The sequence below is a fragment of the Ovis canadensis genome, chromosome 10 (assembly GCF_042477335.2).
Source record: "Ovis canadensis isolate MfBH-ARS-UI-01 breed Bighorn chromosome 10, ARS-UI_OviCan_v2, whole genome shotgun sequence".
Classification (NCBI taxonomy): domain Eukaryota; kingdom Metazoa; phylum Chordata; class Mammalia; order Artiodactyla; family Bovidae; genus Ovis; species Ovis canadensis.
Window position 1 is genome coordinate 98563848 of NC_091254.1, and position 22370 is coordinate 98586217.

At 56.5% G+C, this 22370-nt stretch overlaps 1 protein-coding gene across 2 annotated transcripts in view; it reads right to left on the reverse strand.

Annotated features, from left to right (window-relative positions):
- Positions 1-6889: 6889 nt before the first annotated feature.
- RAB20 (RAB20, member RAS oncogene family) overlaps positions 6890-22370 on the reverse strand; it is a 29877-nt gene continuing 14396 nt past the window's right edge. Inside the window, exons 2-3 of one of the 2 annotated variants that reach the window (XM_069602013.1) lie at positions 7728-7897; positions 6890-7616 (exon numbers count right to left, since the gene is read on the reverse strand). In XM_069602013.1, coding sequence (XP_069458114.1) covers positions 7356-7616; positions 7728-7897 — 431 coding nt within the window. In that variant the 3' untranslated portion in view covers positions 6890-7355. Of the gene's footprint in view, positions 7898-22370 lie in introns of both variants that reach the window. The other variant, XM_069602012.1, reaches the window with a different exon arrangement.

Here is a 22370-nt window from a genome sequence, read left to right on the forward strand (position 1 = left end):
GAAAGATTCTTTAGATTCTATTGTTTCACAACTTTCAAACTTTTCACACCCATGGTCTCATGTGGTATAGCTTTGCCTCTGTGTGGTTCCCAGGGCATTAGGTGCCCAGCATTATAAACACCACAAAGTCCTGGACATCACACCTGAAACACTTAAGGCGGGAAGACCAAGATCAAGGTCTCAATACATAGCTGGACGCCAAATGTAAACCAGAAAATATACATCAACTACAAACAGATACTCCTCCTCTGGTTGTGTACATGACCCGAGGATCCCGCACAAGTGTCAAGGTCACGGGTGAAGATTCCTGGTCTGAAGTCAAACAGCCAAGGTTCTGAACCTTGAAACTTCGAGCTGCCCTTCACGGACCCGTGTGTTGTGCATGCGATTTCCCTGGTCTACTTTCTCAGGGCTAGGAACAACCGCCAGCCCAGAACCTAAGGGTCCTTGAGTGGCCAACACTGTCCCCACTTTGCCGAGAGTGGGCGCCCTGAGGTCAGAGTCACCGCCTCCCGACGCCTCGTAAGGTGGCTGCCCCCACCCCCTCCACAGACGGCGCCTAGACTCACGTGAAACCACACGAGACGCCTCTGGACACACCCCGGCCGGCTGGAGGGACAGCGAGAGCCAGGCTGAGCCCAGGAGGATTGCTGCGGCTCCCGCTGCCAGAGAAGAGCCAGTCGGGAGGACGCCAGAGCAGGTCTGCCCTCGGGGTTGGGGGGCCCTCGGGAGAGCTGACACAGAGACCCCTCGGGCCACGGTGGTGTCCTGAGCATTAAATCCACTCTTGTGCGTGGAGGGGCCTGCAGAGAGCTGGCGTGCACACCCTCGTGTGAGTTTGGTGTCACGGCCCAGCCTCAGGAGGAAGGGGATGGAGACTCCCCGTCGTTGGGGGATTTTAAAGACGTTCCCGTGGAGACAGTTATCAAAATTAGGCTGTGCATGTGACAAGCTAGAACTGCTCTGCAAGTAAATTCCTGACACGCACTGAAAGGGTGACGTTGAGCTGCAGGAGAACAGTGAGACGGCAGGGCGAGCCCGAGCGAACTGTCCGCAGGCTGTAAGTTCAGGGACGCGGAGCCCCCACAGCCCCAGAGCCACACGGACAGGGGCCCGCAGCCCCTGGGGGGCGACATGAGCACAGAGCACTGTTCCGCCTGCACCCAGGGACACCCCGGCTCAGGCCACACTGGACCCGGCCCCGCCTCCAGGCAGCCACTCCCAGCAGGGGCCGTGGCGGTTCTTACAAAGAGGGACAGCAGATTGTGGGCGCTAAGCAGGGGCGAGGGGAGGATACGGGCGTGGGTGACTTTGGAGACGAGGGCCCGCCCCGGCCCCCCTCACTGTGGTCCCGCCGATGCAGCCGCGACCTCAGCCTCCACTCTAGCCTCACGGCTAGGGAAGGGGGGCGCAGGGACCACCCTCCAGGCACCACCCGGCAGGAACGGCCACTGTGAGCGCCCTGTGACTTCCGGGCCGTGTGGTCTCCAGAGCAGACAGCAAGGCTCTTGGGTCCCACCTGTGTCTGACCTCAGCTCCCACTGCTGCTGGGTATTTACTGAAGGCACACCTACTGGTGTGCATGCGTGTGTGCACACATCACACATGCATTTACACGCGTGCACACGCACACGCCACATGCGCACACATCCCTCGGGAGAGAAAGCACCTTTTCTGGTTCCCATGCTTCCCAAACATCACTTTAAAGGCCACAGTCGAAGCCCAAAGGCAAAGCTTCGTGAAGCAAATGTATTCTAGGGTGAATCCGACTTTTTCCTATAGTAGTGAAAAAAGGAAAGCACGGCTCTTCAGCCAGTCCTCCCAGTCGACGGTCCTCCCATTTGACGGTCGCCTTCGGGGACAGTCACTCATCCTCCCTGCCAAGGACGCCGAGCTCAGGGCTCTCCCGGGGCGGCCCCACCCACCACCCTCCATGAGCTGTGACTCTTGCTCCATTTTACAGCTAAGGAGATTCCACCTCAGGGGGTGCAGCGCTGTGGATGAGGGGACAGGTCCACCCCAAGCCCGCTTCCCCCAATACCGAGCCAATGTCCCCAGATCACCGCTGTTAATGGAGCCCCAACACGGGGCCCAGGTCACTCAGGGTGACTGCAGGGGGGAGGTACATCCCAGGGGCCCCAACACCGTCCCCGCCTGCACGTTGACCCCGGGGGCCTGGCCGAGTGCAGACTGACTCACGGAGGCCCTGCCTCCTTCCACAGCCAAATTCAGAAGCCAAGGGCCTCCGGATGGAGGCAGAATGGAAGCCTGTGGGTCATTCGATGCGTAAAACAGCCTTAAAATCGCAGCCACTTCCCAGAGGCCGCTGGGCAGGGTCCAGCTTTTCCAAGACAGAGACCCACACACTCGCCTGGAGCTGACCTCCCTTACTGCACACATCAGAAGACTCCCCTCTGCCTTCTTTACCTGCAGGCTCCTGGTGAGGAATTCCTGCACTCAGACTATGAGGACTCTGCTCAGGGCTCCCCACACCTCCCTCCCTCCGGAAGACCTCGCCCCCAGGGAGGAGCCCCCGATACACAGGGAGGAATGAGCCAGTAACGCCCAGGAGGAGGAGGGCAGGGTCCCTAGAGACACACCACAGGGCGGCCTGAGATGACAGCGGCCTGGGGCCCACCCAGCTCTCCTCCTCAAGATGCTGGCCTCCCTGGGCCCGAGAGACGAGCACCCAGGGGACTCCCTCTGGGCCCCCGCGACTCTGCCAATAGACAGAACCAGATTGGGGTAAAATGAGGGGCAGTCCTCGTCTTGGGCGGTGGGTGACTGCCCTTTAGAAACCTACGCAGCCACGCCGACCTCCAGAAGGAAGGAGGCTCCGGGATGCCAGGCCCTGGACTTGAGCTCGGTGGGGGCCTCCCTCTCCAGCCATAGGGAGCTCTGGCCCCAGAAGCACCCGTCCTTACACTGGGCCTGGGTCCTCATACCCCCCCACTAGCTGCCTTCCATACTGAGCTCCCAGGTGAGGGCCAGTGAGTTCAAGGTCAGCCCATGGGAGGGAAGAAGGCCCGGCAAATGGACAAGGTAGACGTTTCTCTAGGATCCAGCAAGGGCGGACGGGGCCCCAGAGCCCCCAGAGCAGACACACTGTGTGTGGCGTCTGCCCTGCAAGCCCGTGTGCGGCGTCTACACCACAGACCCAGCAGCCCTGCCCAGTTCTGCCAGGGCAGGCTAAAGGATCCGTCTTGTAGAAGTGGGAAAGATGGGACCAAGCCCCAGGGGAGCGGGTTTGATCTAATGGGGGTGGGTGGGGGGACGCAGAGGAGGGCCGGCCCCCCCAGTTACAGGAAGGAAAGAACCACCGCAGCTGGAGCAGATCCTGCACCGCAGCCCTGGAGAGGCCACCCCGGCTCCCACACAGGGTCCTGCTTCCCGGGGCCTGCCTCCCTCGGTGACTCATGGGTGTCGTGGGCATCAGCACAGGTGTTCTGCACGTGTGGGACCAGCAGAGCTCATGGGAAGCACGCGTCAGTCCAGCCCCTTCCCTCTGGAGGACAGGACCATCTCCAATCACTGCCCACGGCATCACGGGCGCTGAGCCCCGCTTGCCTCAGACAGAGGGAGACCTCGCTGGAGGCAGAGCTGCCGGACGTCTGCAGGAGGGGGCTCCCAGAACAGCAGGCAGCGCCGATTCCACCAGGAGGGCAGGTTTAGAAACGACCAAACTGCTCTCGTAAGATCCCAGGCTCACAGCCATGTTTCCACACCCAGATTGCAACATGCGAGTGTGTACGTGTGCAAAGTCAGCTCAGTCGTGTCCGACTCCTGGCGGCCCCATGGACTGTAGCCCACCAGGCTCCTCTGTCCATGGGATTCCCCAGGCAAGAATACTGGAGTGGGTTGCATGCCCTCCTCCAGGGGGTCTTCCCGACCCAGGGAGGGAACCCGAGTCTCTTAATTCTCTTGCATTGGTAGATGGGTTCCTTACCACTAGGCCCACCTGGGAAGCCCAGATTACAACATAAGCATCCTCTAGTCAAAGCTATGGTTTTTCCAGTGGTCATGTATGGATGTGAGAGTTGGACTGTGAAGAAAGCTGAGTGACGAAGAATTGATGCTTTTCAACTGTGCTGTTGGAGAAGACTCTTGAGAGTCCCTTGGACTGCAAGGAGATCCAACCAGCCCATCCTAAAGGAGACCAGTCCTGGGTGTTCATTGGAAGGACTGATGTTGAAGCTGAAACTCCAATACTTTGGCCACCTGATGCGAAGAGCTGACTCATTTGAAAAGACTCTGATGCTGGGAAAGATTGAAGGCGGGAGAAGGGGATGACAAAGGATGAGATGGCTAGATGGCATCACCGACTCAATGGACATGGGTTTGAGTAAACTCCAGGATTTGGTGATAGACAGGGAGGCCTGGCCTGTTGCAGTCCATGGGGTTGCAAAGAGTCAGACATGACTGAGCGAATGGACTGAGCTGAATTGAAGCTTCCCATGAAGGACGCCTCAAGAACCTAGGAGACACCCAACCTGGAGCTGCCATTGAGAAGGTTTCAGGCGACACTTGAGGGAAAGCTCAGAAGGTAAACCCAGGGCTGTCCGCAGCCTCCCAGACCCAGAGCAGCTGCATCTGAACAAGGGAAGAAAGGAAGGAACGTTCGGAGTCCCAGCCGAGGACCCCCTCCTTTTCCACCAGCTGGCTCACTAGAGGAGCTGAAACCTCCTAGTTGGGAACTGGTCCCCGAGCGGTCACGGCCAGAAGCCTGTGTGTAAGCTCAGACCCCAGGACAGTCTCCCTGGTGAGAGTCCAGGCTGGCACCCGGGGTCCCCTTGGGACGGAGCCCAGAGCGCAGCCTGCTCTTCAGGGCCACCGTGAGGGTGCATGGCTCACACGCTGTTGACGTACGGAGAAGGTGCCATCCTGGGCCATCCTCTGGGACAGAGGTCATTCAAGGGCATGAGCCGGGGATGCTCAGAGCGAGACAGTGCAGGAGGAAAGGGCCCTGAGAACTCAGCCACCCTCAGAGACAGAAGTGACTTCCCAGGATGCTTCCCTCAACAGTCTTCATGATGGGCTCCTGGGTCTCCCAGAGCTCTCCTTAGCAGAGACACACTTCATGGAAAAATAAATACGCCTTCCACCCACTAAATGGGAAACTAATCTATGTCAATGGAAAGTAACCGAACTGACCCCTTGTCTCTTTGCAATGGGCTACAGTTCTCAGATATTATAAAGAGTCTGCATGCGATGCAGGAAACCTGGGTTTGTTCCCTGAGTCAGGAAGACCCCCGGAAAAAGAAATGGCAACCCACTCCAGGATTCTTGCCTGGGAAATCCCATGGACAGAGGAACCTGGTGGGCTACAGTCCACGGGGTTGCAAAGAGCTGGACACGACTGAGTGACTGACACTTTCACTTCCACAAGAAAACAAAAGCTGTGTTCTCACAGCCTCCCTCCCTTGGCATCTCCTGAGAACAAAGCTGGCCTCCCACCACCCCTGGAAAGGAGGTTTCAGACTCAGCAACTGCCAGGCAGCTGCACAGGGGTCAGCAGGGACAGCCTTCAGGTTTGCTTCTGTTATTGGAACTCGTGTCAAGACAACTAGGCATACGAGCCGACCTAAATATCTGGAATTTGTAAGGGTTTCATGCAGCAAAAAGATACAAGTGTCCTGAGCTCACACAGCCATCAGCCAAGCAGCCCCAGCAAGGGGCCCCGTGCTGTGCTTGGTCGCTCCGTCACGACCGACTCTTTGCGACCCCGTGGACTGCAGCCCGCCAGGCTCCTCTGTCCATGGGATTCTCCAGGCCGGAATACTGGAGTGGGTTGCCATGCCCTCCTCCAGGGGATCTTCCCAACCCAGGGATCAAACCCACGTCTCCTGCATTGCAGATGGATTCTTTACCATCTGAGCCACCAGAGTAGCTTTAGTATTGGGTCATATGTTGAAATCATACTATTTTGCATCTACTGGGCTAACATATATTACTGGAATTGTTTCTTTTCAATTTTAATATGGCTACTAAATCATTTAGAATTACATATGTGATCTGCGTTATATTTCTGTTAGATGACAAGGCGTTAAAAGCAGGGACGGGCAAACATTTTCTGTTAAGGGCTGGAGAGCCACTCCTGTGGGCTCGTGGTGGAGAGAATCTCTGCTGAAAATTCTCAGCTTGGTCCTTGTAGCCTCTGAGAGCATATAAAACAAACAGGTTGAGTGCCAATGAAACTTTATTTATAACAATAGGCGCGGCCTACCTGGCCAAGAGTGTAGTCTGCTAACTTCTGCTTGAGACACTTGGGGGTTTTATGTATGTTTTTAAATGGAATATCTCCACGTCCTCTGATCTGGACAGGGGGAGAAAATATGTGTAAATGGACAATTTACCTCCCCCAGGTGGTTTGAGCACTAACTGTGAAATGAGTGAGTGTATTGATTATTACTTTTTTTAATGAAGGAGAAGAAAAATCACAGATACAGCGACTCCTGTGTGTGTAGGGGGTCTTGTGTGAGTGCCTCCTGGACACCGGCCTGGGGAAGTGCAGGTCAGCTGTCCCCCGTTCTGCAGAGGCAATGAGGGCCCGTTGTTGTTCAGGCACAAGCTGTGTCTGACTCTCTGTGACCCCGTGGACTGTAGCCCGCCAGGCTCCTCTGTCCATGGGATTCTCCAGGCAAGAATCCTGGGGTGGGTTGCCATTTTTTCCTCCAGGCGATCTTCCCCACCCAGAGACTGGACCTGGGTCATCCTGGATTGGCAGGCAGATTCTTTACTGAAAAGCCCAGTGAGGACCTGGGGTAAGAATTTGGTCCCGGATGCTGCAAAAGTGTGAGGTCATGCTTCACCCACAGTCTACGGGAGAAACTGCAAGTCCGTGTAACAGACATTAAAGCCCACGGGGGCACAAATAAGGTCTAAACCAAGGTTCTTCTTAAAATACTTTTTAATAATAAAGTGGCTCACAATGCTGCAAACAATACAAAACCAGCAACCCCTGATTTTATATAAATTAACATTTGTCAAGAATTGTTACGAGGCATCAAGAGACAAGTACCGAATGGCTGGGTCAAAGGTAAATCACAGTGAAGAGGAACCCTGGAGAGTCTGCAGGTGCGGAGACAGGGGGACACCTGTCAGAGGCCAGGTGTTAGGACGGGGCAGCGAGGGGATGTCAGTCTCAGGGAGCCCGGCTCTGCAGGTGGCTCCTCCGGACAATCCGTCTGCTCCCCACCTCCCAGGGCAGCGATGGACGCGGGGGTGGCGGTCACATGGCCCTTGTCTTGGGGACCGGCTGGCACTTCCTCCCGGCTCCTCCTCCGCGTGCAGTCCCACAGAGTGACCCCGATCTGCCCCTCAGCCCACCCGGGTCCCTGGGGCCGGGCCGGGGCGCGTCAGGAGCAGCACCCAGATCTGGTCTGTGCGGGCGGCGGGGCGCTGGCAATGTCCACGGTCTGCGGCAGGGCCTGGGCCCTCTGCCGCAGAATCACGGGCACCACCATGTCGAACACCGTTTCGAACAGCAGGTCCACGTTCTTGCCGGTCTTGGCGCTCGTCTCAAAGCACATCTGCTCGGCAGCCGGCACATCCTTCTCGTCCAGCATCTTGTACTTGAGGATCTTCTTGTAAAAGGCCACCGCGTCCTCCAGCTGCACCTGCCTGGACGGCCGGGGGGCCGGGCTGCCACCGCCACCCCCACCCGCCTGCCCGGGGTCACGTCCTCCTCCCTGGCCACCCTCCCCGGGTGCCTCCTCGATCAAGTCCACCTTGTTGCCCACGACGGCGAAGAGGCAGTCGGCGCTGGCTGTGTCCGTCAGGCCCAGGAACCGGTCCTCCAGCTCCAGCAGGCTCTGGGCGTGGTTCACGTCGTAGGTGAGGATGACGGCAGCCGCCCCCCGGCAGTACATGGAGCCCAGGCCGTGGAACTGCTCCCGCCCTGCGAGGGGAAAGGAAGCGGCTGGTTATCTCTCCTGTCTGGAGGCGCCCCCGGACGGCGCATGAGGGACCCCCGGGAGGGGCCACGGACGGAATCGTGACCCCAAGAGTCGGTGCGGCTGCAGCTGGACAGGATGGAGACCCAGCTGTGCAGAGACGGGGTTACGGCCGGTCCCAGGCCAGCAGCTCCTGCACCATCGTGTCCACGCTCCGCAGTGAGCCCACAAAACAAGGGGGGCACCCGCGCCCTGCTCCCCTCCTCATGGGCGGCGGGGGGCTCCCTATTCCTGCATCTTACTGCAGGGTGCTTAGATGAAACGCTCCCACCAGGGTCTGGCTTCTGGATGACGGGGTCGGGACCCCCTCCTGGCGGGGCTGTCTGCCTCCCCAAGCCCACCCCCCCCACCCCGGGGGCTCACCCAGCTCCCAGAGCCCCAGGCCCTGCCCTGCCTCCAAGACCACCGCCCCAGGCTGCAGGCCTCCCAAAGGAGGAGCTCAGAAGATACACACTGAGGAAACATCCTCTCCTGTAGGGAAAAGAGGGCAACTCGGCTTTGGAGCCAAGCTGGGTGCTGCTGTGCACACCACACTCAAAGCAGGCAGGGATGTCTCCCCGCCGCGGGCGGGCCCGCCCTGAAGCCTGTGCCACCCCCCCTGCCCAGAGCGGGCGGTGGCAGTGGAGGGAGTGGTCCCGGGTCCCTCACACCTCCTCTCCCTCCGTCCCCTGCCCACAGGCAGCCATCAGGGCGGCAGGAGCCCCGGGGGCAGCCTCCGAGGGAAACGGAGGTTCCAGGAGGACCGGGCACCAGGACACAGTGCCGGACCCCAGGAGCCCAGCCCCGGCTGCACCCACTGAGAGCCTCACCCTGCCAGGGGCTCTCTTTGCTATTTCAGCTTTCAGGGTGCTTTCTGAGCTGGGCAGTCACAGCCAGAACACAGCATGGCTCTCCCCCAGGCAGCCCTCCTCTCTGGCCTTCTGGGGAGGGTGGGCACCCCCGAGGGTTTCTGCTGTGACTTTCCAGGGGGTCCCCGGCCCCCTTCCAGGTCCCCTTCCTGTCCTGGCCTGGGTTCCCCCTGAGCCCTGGCACTTTCAGCACAACCCCGAGTGGAGGCCTCGGTTAGGTGGCTGACACACACGCGTTTCCACAATGACACTCAGGGCGACTAAACTCTGCACACGTGAAGCCACAAAAATCCCTCCGTTTGTTTAGAAAAAGGGAAAGCACGGCGTTTTCTTATGTAAGATTTCTTGATTTCGTAACAGCTTGGTCTGATTTGCTTGGTGGTGGAGGCTCGTTCATGTCACAGGCCAAGATGACACCCTGCCCCCATCTCAACTCCCACCTTTACTCCGAACTGCAGACACAGGGGGAGAGGGGTGATGGGGAAAGTGAGGGGGTGAGGGGAGATGAAGGGAGGGGAGGGGAGGGGGGAGCAGCAAGCGGGGCGGGGAAGACCCGAAACCCTGATGCATCAAAGCCCAAAGAACTGAAATTCCGTCCCGCTTGTCTCCCTTCATTCTGCCACGTCAGAACGCCAGAAGCCCTGGAGCGAGAGGTCCAGACCACAGACGGCGGCAGGATGGCGCCCCTCTCACCGGGGTCTCCTGCATCCACATGGGACCGCGTTCATCCCCGGGTTTTCCCAAACGCCCCCCAACCCCGTTCCCCTTCTTCCTCGTTCAGGACGGGCAGATGGCTCACTGAGGGCACAAAGGGCAGCCCCTAAATGCAGGAGGGGCCCCTCCGGAAGGCGTCCCAGGGCCCCCTGCGCAGGTGGAGAGAGACCCCCGCCCCGGGCCTGCGTGGAGAACAGGACGAGCAAGCTGGACTCCATGCGCGGGGCCTGTTCCTGCAGCGCCAACCCTCGTGCCGTGACCCACGCTGGGTCACGCTGGCTCAGCACCTTCTGTAAAAGAACACTGCCTGCCTCCTGGAATACGCTGGAATACGCATTCTCCCGGCTCTGGCCTTCGAAGGTACGACTCACTTCCATTCATCTCGAGAGAAAAGGTTGCAGAACAGAAAACCAATGATTGTCTTGCCGGAGGTGGCGCCGGACCTGCACACAACGGCCAGAACCAGGGACCCCGGCGCCGAGAGGCTGGCACCAACCTACCCGGCCCCTGCCCTTCTAGAGGAGACTGGACTCCAACTCGGGGAAGGTGGGTCTTGGGGACACTAGTTGCCCACATTCTCGGTCTGCTGGCTGTCCAAGCAGAGAGGCTACTCCCGGCCCCAACAACCCATCCCTCGATTTACTGGCCTGTCACGCGGTGAGCGGCAGGAGGGTGGACTCTGTAACCGGGAGACCTCTCTGGGCGTGTCCAGCCCCCCACGGAGGAGCCAGGAGAGCCCCCTGGACCGCTTGCCCACACTCCCTGGTGTCTGTGGGGCTCACCGTCCTTCAGAACACCCTGACACGCCTGCTCCGAGCTGGACTCTGACCTCGGCGGGAGCGGGGCCCAGGGTCTGCTTTCATGCCTTGCTGGGGTGTGTGGGGGGCGGCAGCCCCAACGCCGCCTGACCCTGACCATCCTGCCCCTGCCCCCAGCAGGTCTCAGGGGGATGTGAACCTCTCAGGTCAAAGTTCACTTTTAAGACCCTGCAGCAGTGGACTCAGCCAGTGCCAACCCAGGCCGGCAGGGGGAGCCCTCAGGCAGTCCCTCCTCCCCGATCTTCCAAGCTCCGTCCCCCCACCCCCTGAAGCACCCCAGCCTCTCTGTGCCCGCCAGACCCCCCCATTTCCTCCTGGAAGGACAGGGTGCATGGGGGAGGTGGATGGCAGGCAAAGCTCCGGGGAGGGCCGGTCAGGGTGGGATCGCCCGCCCTCGTGCCGGACGCGGATGAGAAGATGCCCCGTCAGTGATGGCGGAGACTGGACCCCTGTCCCGACCTTGTACCCACACAGCTCGGCCGTCTGCGTGCACGCGCCCCGGGTGACACCAGTGCTCCACCCCCAGCATCCTGCACCTGACCCCCCCGCCCCCCAACCCACCCAGGGCTCCCCCATCGGGCGGAGCACCAAGCCCCCAGCCCGTCCCAGCAGCAGCCCCCGGCCAGGCTCTTACGGTCCCGGGTTCTAGTCCAGGGTCCAGGGGCCCCCGCGGACCACAGTGGGGCAGAGCGTGGGAGTCCGTGACCTTGAACCGGGAGAGATGGAGTATCTGTTCCCAGCATCGTCTACCAAAAGCTGACATTCCCTCCACTCCACAGACTGCGGCCAAGCAGCAGGCAGCAACCCCTGCGCTTTACCGCCGACAGCAACCACAGCCGTCTTTAAGCCTCACGACAGCTCTGTACGCTTACCGTCAGCTCAGCATCTCAAGGGCTATTAACCTGCCAGTAAGGAAACCTGGTCTTCTGGCCAAACTTGGTACTTCACTGCACGTGTTTAAATACAATATTCAGAGGAAAGGTCATGGATAGGCGCCCCTCGCACACAAGGGAAACCTTGGCACAAAGGAAACGAGCACTTGGTTCAGGGTCTCCGGAGCGTGGGTTGCAGGCATGATACCTCCACGCGCTGCTGCTGCTGCTGCCAAGTCGCTTCAGTCGTGACCGACTCTGTGCGACTCCACAGACGGCAGCCCACTGGGCTCCGCCATCCCTGGGATTCTCCAGGCAAGAACGTGTGTATGCAGAACACAGCAGCCTCTGCCAACAAATCCGCTTCCAGCCAAGTGGCCAAGAAACACAAACCAGCTCCGCCCCAGTCATTCTGAGATGGTCACATCCCGTCACAGACGGCAGCCGGCCTCCTCGGCAGACAGTCTCCTGCCCGAGCGGTCAGCCCTGGAGAGCACAGCCTGCAGAGAAGGGCACCATGTTCGGGAGAGGGGTCTCAGGGGCTTTACTCGGCCAGTCACCTCCCTCGCTCAGAGAGGAACCTCAAGCCAGGGACCCGCCTCTCCAACAAAACCCCAAGCCCAAGCGTTCCCCAAGAGATCTGCGGGGGAGGCGAGCTGGAGAGGGGGAAACCCGGGCAGGTCTGGCAGGAGGTGGAGGCCCGCGTCCCGTGAGCCCCCGGGATGCTGAAGACAGAGCAAGTCCACAGCTGCCAGACTCCCGCCACCGGGAAGGGCAGCCCGCCACCCTGGGTGCTCCCCACATCCCCTCCTTCTGCACAGACAGCGGGTCGGCCCTCTGCCTAACAACTTAATTCAAATCTCAGGTTAAATTGCCCTCTGTGCCTCCAGGCAGACACAAAACAGCATCCCCGCTCCCTTCATGAACCCCTATGGGAGGTGCCGACTGAGGCAGCAGGGCGCTTTAGTCAAAAAGAAAAGAAAAGAATTGCTGCCCCACCATTGCCACCGGGCTGGGACCTTTCCTCTCACACACTGACCTCAGACGGTGAGCGGCAGCTACGGACGCCGTCAGCCCCCGCCCGCCAGATTTCACAAGAGGGCGGCAGGCAGTCTTCTCTGAGGACAACAAGGCGACTGTTAATGCCCAAGGCCTAAAATAGCTTTCCTTTCCAGATAAAACTGTCTGGTTTGCCCTTAAAAAAAAAAAAAAGTAAATAATAATAATACCAAAAGAGAAAGCAAAATAACTAGCTGAGCAGGACCTAAAGCATCCCAAATGCCAGCCTAGAAAGAGGTGGACAAGGCGGCTGATCAAACCCTGGATCTCCCACCTAGCCATCAACCAACGCAAACGAGCTGAATGCCGTGACCCCAGCTAAAGAATTTGCGACTGTGCAGTTTACAGGTTTGAAAGTCTCAAATCTTGCTCTGGGTCTAACCCAGAACCTTTAGCCCACTTTCCAATGAGTGTAGTGCGCATACTGAGACCAGCAGTCCGACAGGGAACAGGGGCTCTGAACTTGGTCCTGAACTGCCTCCAAGCAGGAGCCTGGCCTTCCCAGCATCACGGAGGCAGTGAGGACCACGTGGGGAGGTGGCGAGACACGGCTGTCTGCAGTCAGCTCTGGGCGTATGCGAACCCGAGGCTCTGCAGCAAGTTTCCCAGGAGTCTGTGAGTGTGCCCTGAGCCGGAAGTCAGGCCCCACGTCTGGACTGCTGTAATGTCAGCTCCTAGACCCCTTGGAGCTAAGACTTCCCCATCTGTGTGATGAACTGGGATGCTCACAGGGTCCCCCCCACCAAATGCTCGGATTCTGAGAAGTATCTCTCTCTCTCACTTTCTTTCCCCAAGCCAGGTCCCTGAGCCCCGGCTCCAGAGTGGAAGCTCTAGGCAATCTGGCACTTTCCTCTTCTTCATGCTCCACTTCTGGGGATGTCAGGACACCGGGCTCACCCTGCACCAGCCCTGAGGGCGCAGTGAGAAAAGTCACCAGCTGGCCGCTTCACGTTTAACCCATGCAGCCGAGGCTCAGGCCGCCAGGCTTGGTGAACCCACGTGGCCCTGCCAGGCAGCCTCCCTTGGAGCTGGAGACAGGGGTGGGAGGAAGTCTCCTACACCCTCCCATTCGTACGAGGCGTGCTCTCGGAGGACGACCTTATCCCCCATTCCTGGGCCGCTTGGTCACGTGACTCCCGCCCACTGTGCCACTAGAGCTGAAAGCCAGCCCCAGGCAGGAGCACAGAGGTCAGCGGCCACAGCCATCCGCCAGCCTTCGGGCGGTGAAGATCCATATCCAGCTTCCATCTCTTTGATGCTGCAGGTGACGTCACCTCCTGCCAGATGACAACCAGCACTTTAGCCCGAGGGGCAAGTCCTTTGGGCCACACAGTTTTAAACAACCAGAAACCATGTCGCAACACTGGCTGCACACTTTAATCATGGGGGGAGGGAGGGAGCAGTTTTTAAAAGATACTGACATTCAAAAAAGAATAATAATAAAAATAAAAAATACTGATGTTCAGACTCCCCCACCCTGGAGCACAGGAATCAGGATCTGGGGCACGGGTATCCTGCACCTTTAAAAGCCGCCCTGGAGGACGTGACGTGCAGCTGGAAGTGAGCGGAAGGGGGAGAGACGAGGCGGTCACTCGGGGTAAATGACCCTTATTCCAGGCCAGCTGAAGACCGAGGTCTATCAGGAAATCTCAGGGCAGACACTGAAAGAAAGAGGAACTCTAAAAACACCCACAGAAACACTGGTGTGGCCACATGAAGATAAAAAACAGAGCCACAGAACCAGAGCTGGGGGCACAGAGACGCTCCAGGGTCGTCTCTGAGACGACCTGGCAGGGCCCAGAGAGGCTCAGCCCAGAGTGAGCTGTGGCGCGCTTCCCGTCCAAGACGAGTGTAAAATGTGAAATAAACCCTTCTCCAAAGTTTCCAAGTTCCCCCGCATCACTGTAAGCAAACCACCTGAAGGGCAACTTTAGCTTAGCCGTGCACAGTGTGGTGAGTTTCGACAACAGGTTACCACCACAGGCGAGATCCAGAACATTCCATCTGCGTGTCTGTGTCTACACTGAGAGCAAGCCTGGTGCAAAACCGGCCCGAGGAATGGCTGCCCCCAGGGGAAGCCACAAAGAACGGATGCTTACAGCTCTGTCGTGCCGGGTCCGTGCGCCTTCCCAGGGTGGCAAAGGAGGTCAGCTCCGTGTGGGCCCAGTGCTGGGCACGCTGCCTCTACCTGTGTGTGCAAAGCCGCTTCAGCTGAGAGTCCACCCTCCACCCAGAGGCTCCAGTGCATGAGGATGGGCATCCGCCACTGAGCTGCTGGGTGTGATGCCTGCTCTTACGTGCTGACACTGCCAGGGCGTGGTGCCTGGTTGTGTGGTCTGATCTGTGTCTAGGTGTTGCCAGGTGGGTTCTTTTGAATGTGATCAGCGTCGGCAATCAACCAACTTAGTAAAGCTGATCACCCCCATGATGTGGGTGGGCCTTGTCCCATCAGTTGAAGGGCTTGAAGAGCAAAGACTGAGATTTCCTAGAGAAAAACGGAACCCGGCCCCAAGATAACAAGCTGAGTTATAAGACACTGTGCCTGAGTTTCCAACCTCGCCGCCCAAAGCTGCTTCCAGGTTTTGGACTCGAGATGCAACAGCACCCCTCCCCCACGGGCCTCCTGCCTGCCAGCCCACCCTGCGCAGGCCAGAGCTGCCAACCACACACTCCCGCGGCCAGCGACTCTCCCCTCCTGATCTGAACCCATCTCTGCCTCTGCCCGTGTCTGTCTCTCCGCGTCTGTCTCTCTCCGTGTCTGTCTCTCTCCGTGTCTGCCTGTCTCCGCGTCTGTCTCTCTGTGCCTGTCTCTCACTCTCAGGAGGATGTGTATCCGTGTACCCTCTTGGTTCTGTGTCCCTGGTGAAGCCTCACCGACACAGGTGCTTCTCTGCAAAGTGTATCCGTGAGAACATGGCCACTCATGAGGCCAGGCCCTGAAGCAGACAGGACCGTCTCCCCTTCCTCTCCAGTGCCCTCCCCAAGCGGAGACCACCCCACCGGCCCCTCCTGCATGGGTCGGCTCCCCGATGCCCTCCGCACCCGGCACCACGGCAGCCAGAGGTCAAGCCTCGCAGCCCAACTGGCAGCTGGGCCCACGGGAAGCGGACGCGGCCCGAGAGACTCTTCAGCGACCGTAAGGATCGCTGTGATGCAAACTGCCTTGGGCTCCTGCTCCTCGTCGTCCTCACTGGCCTGGCTGCTTCTCCTCCTAAGTCAGGTCAACAGAGGGCAGGGTCTACCGCCCCACCCATCCTGGGGCACCCACCCCCCGGCTTCCGGACGGAGCAGCGCTCACGGAGCCGCCGCGCCCTCTCCAGTCGGGTGGTCAACGGCCAAACGACAAGCGCGGGAAGGATGGGTTTCCACAGCGGGCAAGGGGCACACGCTTTACTGGGCGGGGGGCAGGCCCAGGGCAGGGAGGCGAGGAATGAAGCAGGGGTTCGTGTCGGTCTTTTCCTGGGTTTCAAGTTATCACCTCCCTTTTTATCTTTTATTCTTGTGTTTTGTCCTATAAGAGAGGCAGTTTCAAAAGTCTCGTCTCCATCAGCAGGGGGTTGAGTGGCGGGCCCTAAAGCGGTGGCCCTCATGCCTGGATCCTGACTGGAACCTTATCTGGATGTTGCAGGTGTAATCAGGGTGAGATGCAGTCGGTCGGCTGGAACCTAATCCAGTATGAACAGTGTCCCGGAAAGAGGAAGTGAGGAGGGCATGGCAACCCGCTCCAGGATGCTGCCTGGAGAATCCCAGGGACGGGGGAGCCTGGCAGGCTACAGTCCATGGGGTCGGAGAGAGTCAGACACGACTGAGCGGCTGACACACACACACGAGTCAGAGCAACTAACACGCGCACGCACACACACAAGGAGAGAAGACACACAGACACACTCGGACGGACGACGACGCAGAGAGAGTGCCCACCAGCCGGGACCTCCAGCACCCGCCTGAAGCTGGGGGTGGGGGAGCCTTCAGAGAGAGCACGGCCCTGCCCACACCCTGATCTCAGACTTCCAGCCTCCAGATCCACGGGACGATGCATTTCTGTTCCTTTAAGCCACCACCGGCATATGGAGTTTTATCACGACAGTCCCAGGAAACTCTCACTCCACGAAGGCATGAATCAGGCTGCAGGCCGAGGGCCTCCCCCTTCACAGACGCCGAAAGTCATGAATTGAACAAGGGCAGTATCCTCCTGGCGGCCACCTTCTGTCCCACCCCCCACCACTTCCTCTCCTCTCACGAGCTAGATGCTCATGAACTTCAAACCCTCTGGAGCAGAAACTGACAAGGATGTCGAGATAACAGGGAACTCAACACCCAACCTCAGGGAAGTTGAAGAGTCACGTGTCGCCTTCTGAGCCTGAGTCAGCAACTCTGCTCGCTTCCTGAAAACAGGCCATGATTAGCGCACAGAGCTCAGTCACAGGGACAGAAATGCCCAAAGCCGCTTCACTGGTTCCAGCTAGGCTCTGTGCTACCCAAACGAACGACCTTCAACCCCCAGGCTGCCTGCACAAGAAGAAACCACCACCCACGTCTGGCCCACTGTCCTTCTTGAGAAAGTCCATAAGGAAGAGGTGACGAAGACGTCAAAGGAAACTAACGGATTATCCAGACGAGCCGCAGCTCCTGGGCTCTGCCTTAAGAGGGGAGGCTGTCACAAACGGGCAGGTGAGCTTCAGGGTGACCACTGTCCCCCCCGAGCAAGGGGTCACCTCGTCAAGCAGGCAGAGCAGAACCAGGAGCGAGTTTGGCTCTCACAACGAGCACGCTGCATGTGAATAACTTTCCCAGAGTTCACACGTCTGCAGTGCTCACAGCATCCACGCTCGTCACATGCGCGGCCACTTAGCCCCTCCCATCCCCCAGGGGGACTGCGGCCGCACCCCCATCCCCAGGCCTGACGGAAGCCCTGCCAGAGGAGACAAGGGCCGGGGGCACACAGGCAGAGCTGGTCCTGAACCCCAGGCGCCAGATCTAGGGGCCAGATCCTCAGCACAAGGCTGAACAGCCAGGCCAAGTCCTTCTCCAAGCTGGATCAGCGGGACGAGCCTGGGCTCGCCTGCCCCCTGGAAGGAAGCCTGTGACCAACCTAGACAGCACGCTGAAACGCAGAGACATCACTTTGCTGACAAAGCTCTGTCTAGTCAAAGCGATGGATTTTCCAGTAGTCAGGTATGGATGTGAGAGTTGGACTATATAGAAAGCTGAGCACAAAAGAATTGATGCTTTTGAACTGTGGTGTTGGAGAAGACTCTTGAGAGTCCCTTGGACTGCAAGGAGATCCAGCCAGTCCATTCTGAAGGAGATCAGTCCTGAATATTCACTGGAAGGACTGATGCTGAAGCTGAAGCTCCAATACTTTGGCCACCTGATGTAAAGAACTGAGTCATTGGAAAAGACTCATGCTGGGAAAGATTGAAGGCGGGAGAAGGGGGAGACACAGGATGAGATGGTTGGATGGCATCGCTGACTCAATGGACACGAGTGTGCAAACTCTGGGAGACAGTGGAGGATAGAGGAGCCTGGTGTGCTGCAGTCCATGGGATCACAGAGACTCGGACACGACTCAGTGACGGAAGAACAGCAATCTCGAAGCCTAGAAGTAATGAAGGAAGAAGCAACCACTCTGTTATCAGAAGCTGAGCAAACCCTAAAGGCAAGAGAAGCACCCAGTGAAACACGCAGTGGAAACAGCCCCCACAGGGTGTGGATGCCCTGAAGCGACTGTGCTCTAAAGGCAGAAACCCACATTCTTCCGGCTCCACGGGATTTCAGCGTGGCCTCACCAACCCGGTGGGGTGGTCCAGGGACCAGACCCTTCCCTGGCTGAGCCCCGGCCCCACGGCCGTTCCACGTCACCACTGCAGAAACCTTGGGAAGATTCCGTGCAGGGAAAGATCCTCAGCCAAGAGTCACCAGCTGGAGGTGAAAGCAGAGCCGTTGAAAAGGAAAAAAATAAAATCCTACCTCATGATATTGGTGAGGGTATCTCTTCTGCCAGAAGGAAGAGCTAAAACCTCAGCCCCGATTAATGAATGACCCCAGCCAAGGCAGTGCCTAGATAGCGTTTTAAAGATAAACTGCTTTAAATCCAATGATCCAACTCAGCTTGCTTGCATTTACACGTCCTTTGTTTTTAATCGTCTGTGACCATCAAAAGGCATCCTAAACGGAGCCCTGCTTCATGACACAGAAGAGGTGAGCCTTCTAGGAGTCTGGGAGGCCCGCAGGCTAACACCAGTATCAGAATGAAAACCAGTTTTGTGGGACTTCACTCCCGGATCAGTTGGCAACTACTTAACCACAATCATCCTAACCCATGCCTGTAAGATGAGGGTTTTTTTTTTTTTTCCTTCTATAAATAAAAGAACCCAAACCCCAAATGATTTCCAGCTCAAGAAATGCCAACACACGGGAGAGAGGAAAATGTATTTATTTCCACATTTCAATACATATACAATGACGTGTGCCCCAATCAGCATTTGTGCTATTTCTGTTGTTTCTGTTGGGCCATTTGAAGCCTGAACAAAGGGCAAGAATACATATGATGTACAAACCACCCAAAGAATTGCCTGCTCATAAGTTAATCCCTCACCTACAATTCACTGATTGGGCTTCATGAAATAATTCTCAAGGTCAGATAATTAAAACTGGAAGTGTCAAATTATTTCATTCTTTTCAGACATAGATTTACTAAAAATAATTCAATAATAAGACTAAACAATTTAAATAAAAGGACGTTGTTTAGCAGTCTAATATTAAGAAAAATGGCAAATCCGCAGAAAATACAGTTTCGTAACAGATTTAACCTTAAGAAACAAAAACTCTCACAGATGAGGATATTAAATCCCAACCTCCTTTACCTTCAACAGATACTCTGTTGTCCTGGGAGAATTAACTTTTAAAATGAGATGATCAAAGAAAAAGTCAATTATTTGTGAAATCCTCTGCTTATTAAAGCAGGAAACTAAAAGCATTTCAGATTTTTGAAGCAAGTTTTAACTTGCTTCAAAGACAAGATTGAACTGCAAATACCATGTTAAGAAAGCACTTTAACTCTATAAAGGGTTTTATCAAAATATTAAGTTATCTAAAATGGCTTCTGGTCTGGGGTAACCACCCAGTAGATATCCTAGGTATTTTTAAAAGAATCTGCTTTTTGTCTTCCTCTCCATAATATAAAGTCTCCTGAGAAATATATAGCATACAGCAAATGTTTTCCTGAAACAATCACCTCCCTCACCTGAGGTTTTACTTTCCGAGGTTTCAGATGACGCTCGGTCAACCACGGCCCAGAAATATTAGATAAAAAATTTCAGAAATAAACAATTTGCAACTTTTGAATTGTGTGCTGTTATTTATTACAGGGTATTGTTATAACTATGGTATTTTATTATTAGTTATTGTTGTTAATCTCTTACGGTTCCTAATTTATAAATTAAACTTCATCAAACGTATGGATGGTGTAGGAAAAACATCATATAGGGAGAGTTTGGTTCCACGAGCAGTTTCAGGCACCCACTGAGGGTCTTGGAACGCATCTCCCGAGGATAAAGGAGGAGCATGGTAATTCTAACCCTAGGGGAGGATATTAAGCGTTTTCCGAACAATCGGAAGGAAACGAAGGATTTTACACATGTTTACCAAGTCTAGTTATCTCCTGCTCGACAGACTGGGTGTGCCCTAATACAATTCCCTAGAAAGTACGATGTCCACAGACAGATTGTAAAATCAGAAATGCCTTCTGGGGGTGATCAGGTATCCGGATATAACTGCGTCCATTAACAGAACAAAAACTCTTTCCAATCAATGATATCAAAGTATTATGTTTAAATTTTTTTTAATGTCATTGACCAAAAAGTATTTTGCTTGAATTTAGTTTGTCATATTTAAATATAACAAAATTATGCTATACATAAGAGTAAAAATTTTAAATAATTCCCTCCAAGAGTCAAATTCACAGAGATAAAAAGGCAAAAAGTAGTCACTAGGGGGTGGAGGGCAGGGGGTCAGCTTTGTGTTTAATGGGGACTGAGCTTCAGTTGGAAGATGAGAAAGTTCTGGAGATAGTAGTGGTGATTGTCACACAATAATGAAAATGAGCTTAATGCCACCAAGCTGTACACAAAAATGAGTGAACTGCTAAATTTTACGTGTATTTCATCACAAAAAATTCCACATGGTTAAAGACTGGCAGACAGATGACAGGTAAGATAGAAAGATGACGGATAGGTGATGCTCGGTGGAAAATGATGAACAGATGACTGTGTGCGCAAACCTCGCCAGAAGGCTCCCGTGGCCTGAGCCCGGCCCTGGACACCACAGCTCACCTGCCCGGGGCCGAGCAAGCCCAGCTCCCGACCTGGGCCCTGACTCGCAGGCCAGAAGGCTCCCGTGGCCTGAGCCCGGCCCTGGACGCCACAGCTCACCTGCCCGGGGCCGAGCAAGCCCAGCTCCCGACCTGGGCCCTGACTCGCAGGCCAGAAGGCTCCCGTGGCCTGAGCCCGGCCCTGGACGCCACAGCTCACCTGCCCGGGGCCGAGCAAGCCCAGCTCCCGACCTGGGCCCTGACTCACAGGCGGCCTGCTGAGATGCAGCTTCCGGACAGGAAGGTCTGGGCAGCCGCACCCCCACCCCCAGCCTCCCTGGAGGAGTGGGGTGACTCTAAAGCCCGGAGCGTCTGCAGCTCACCCTCCCTGGTCTCAGGGAACAGCTGCAGGTCTCACTCGAGCGGCCAGGCTGTTCATCAGACTGGGAATTAGTGACGTTCCAAACGAGCTTTTATAACTGTTGCAGAAAAGGTGCCGACCAAGGGCTCTGAAAAGTGGGAGCGCAATGTCCTCACACAGCCCGGGCTGTGTGAAACGAGCCCAGAGGAGCCCAGAGGAGCCAGAAGAGCGCCATGCCTCTCGAGGCTGCCCTGAAGCAGGAGCCCCCCAAAGAGCTGCAGTCTCAGCAGGAACTCCAAGTGTTAGAAGCCACCTCCGTTCACACTGACTTGCCATTTCTCGGGACCAGCGGCCAGTTAGACAGGAAGAACCACCCCCCAGTCCCTGGTTCCTGGAGTCGGCAGAGTCGCGTTCCTCTAAGCCAGCCAGCCGGTGCCCCTCGGAAGGCTCAGAGCCAACCCTGGCTGAGGGGTCGCTGCGGGCGCCAGGCAGAGTGGCAAGCTAGATGTGGGCACACACTGTGTGTGCACACATATAACACACATGCATTGCATACCTGCCTGCACACACATGCACATGTACACGTTTACCTACCTGCACACTTGTGCATGTGTACAACACACAGGCACACACGTGTGTACACATGTATGCCTACCTGTGCACACATGCACATATATGCACACATGCGTGTGTACACGTGCACGCCTACCTGTACACCCATGCACATATGTGTACATGCGTGTGTACATATATGCACACATGTGCATGTCTACCTGTGTGCGTGCACATGCGTTTACCTACCTGCACACTCATACACACATGCAAGTGTACAACACGCATGCACATGTATCCCTGCATGCATGCATACACGTTTCTACCTGCACACTCATATACACATACACTTGTACAACATACGTGCACACACAGACACACATGTACACATATACCTGCACGCACAGGCAGGCACCTCATCCCACCCCCACAATCAGTGGCACAGGTCTGCAGATCTCAAAGCAGAGGCCAGAGCACACAGCTGCTCGAGAACACCCGGGAAGCAAGCAGCCAGGAACCCCAACAGCGGCATGAACACCTGCCCGGTAAGGAAATGCCCGACGACAAACGTTCTACTGTGGAGGAGGGGACTGAATTCTGTTAGAACAGGAATGAGATTTGGTCAAGCATTGTGCAAACAATTCCACCCGACACATGTTAAAAGACAGTTTTCAAGAAAGGGCAAAATCATGACTTTCCCAACCGATACAACAAATAAAGACATGTTCAAGGCCTCGGTTATCTCACTTACTGAGGGAGCCAGACCGACAACCTAAGCAGCTCAAGGGTCAAGAGGGCGCAGGCGACTGGGGGCCCAGAGGCGGGGCCCTCGGGGGCGGGGGCGGAGAACAGGAACAGGCAGAACAGCACGGGGCCGGTCGAG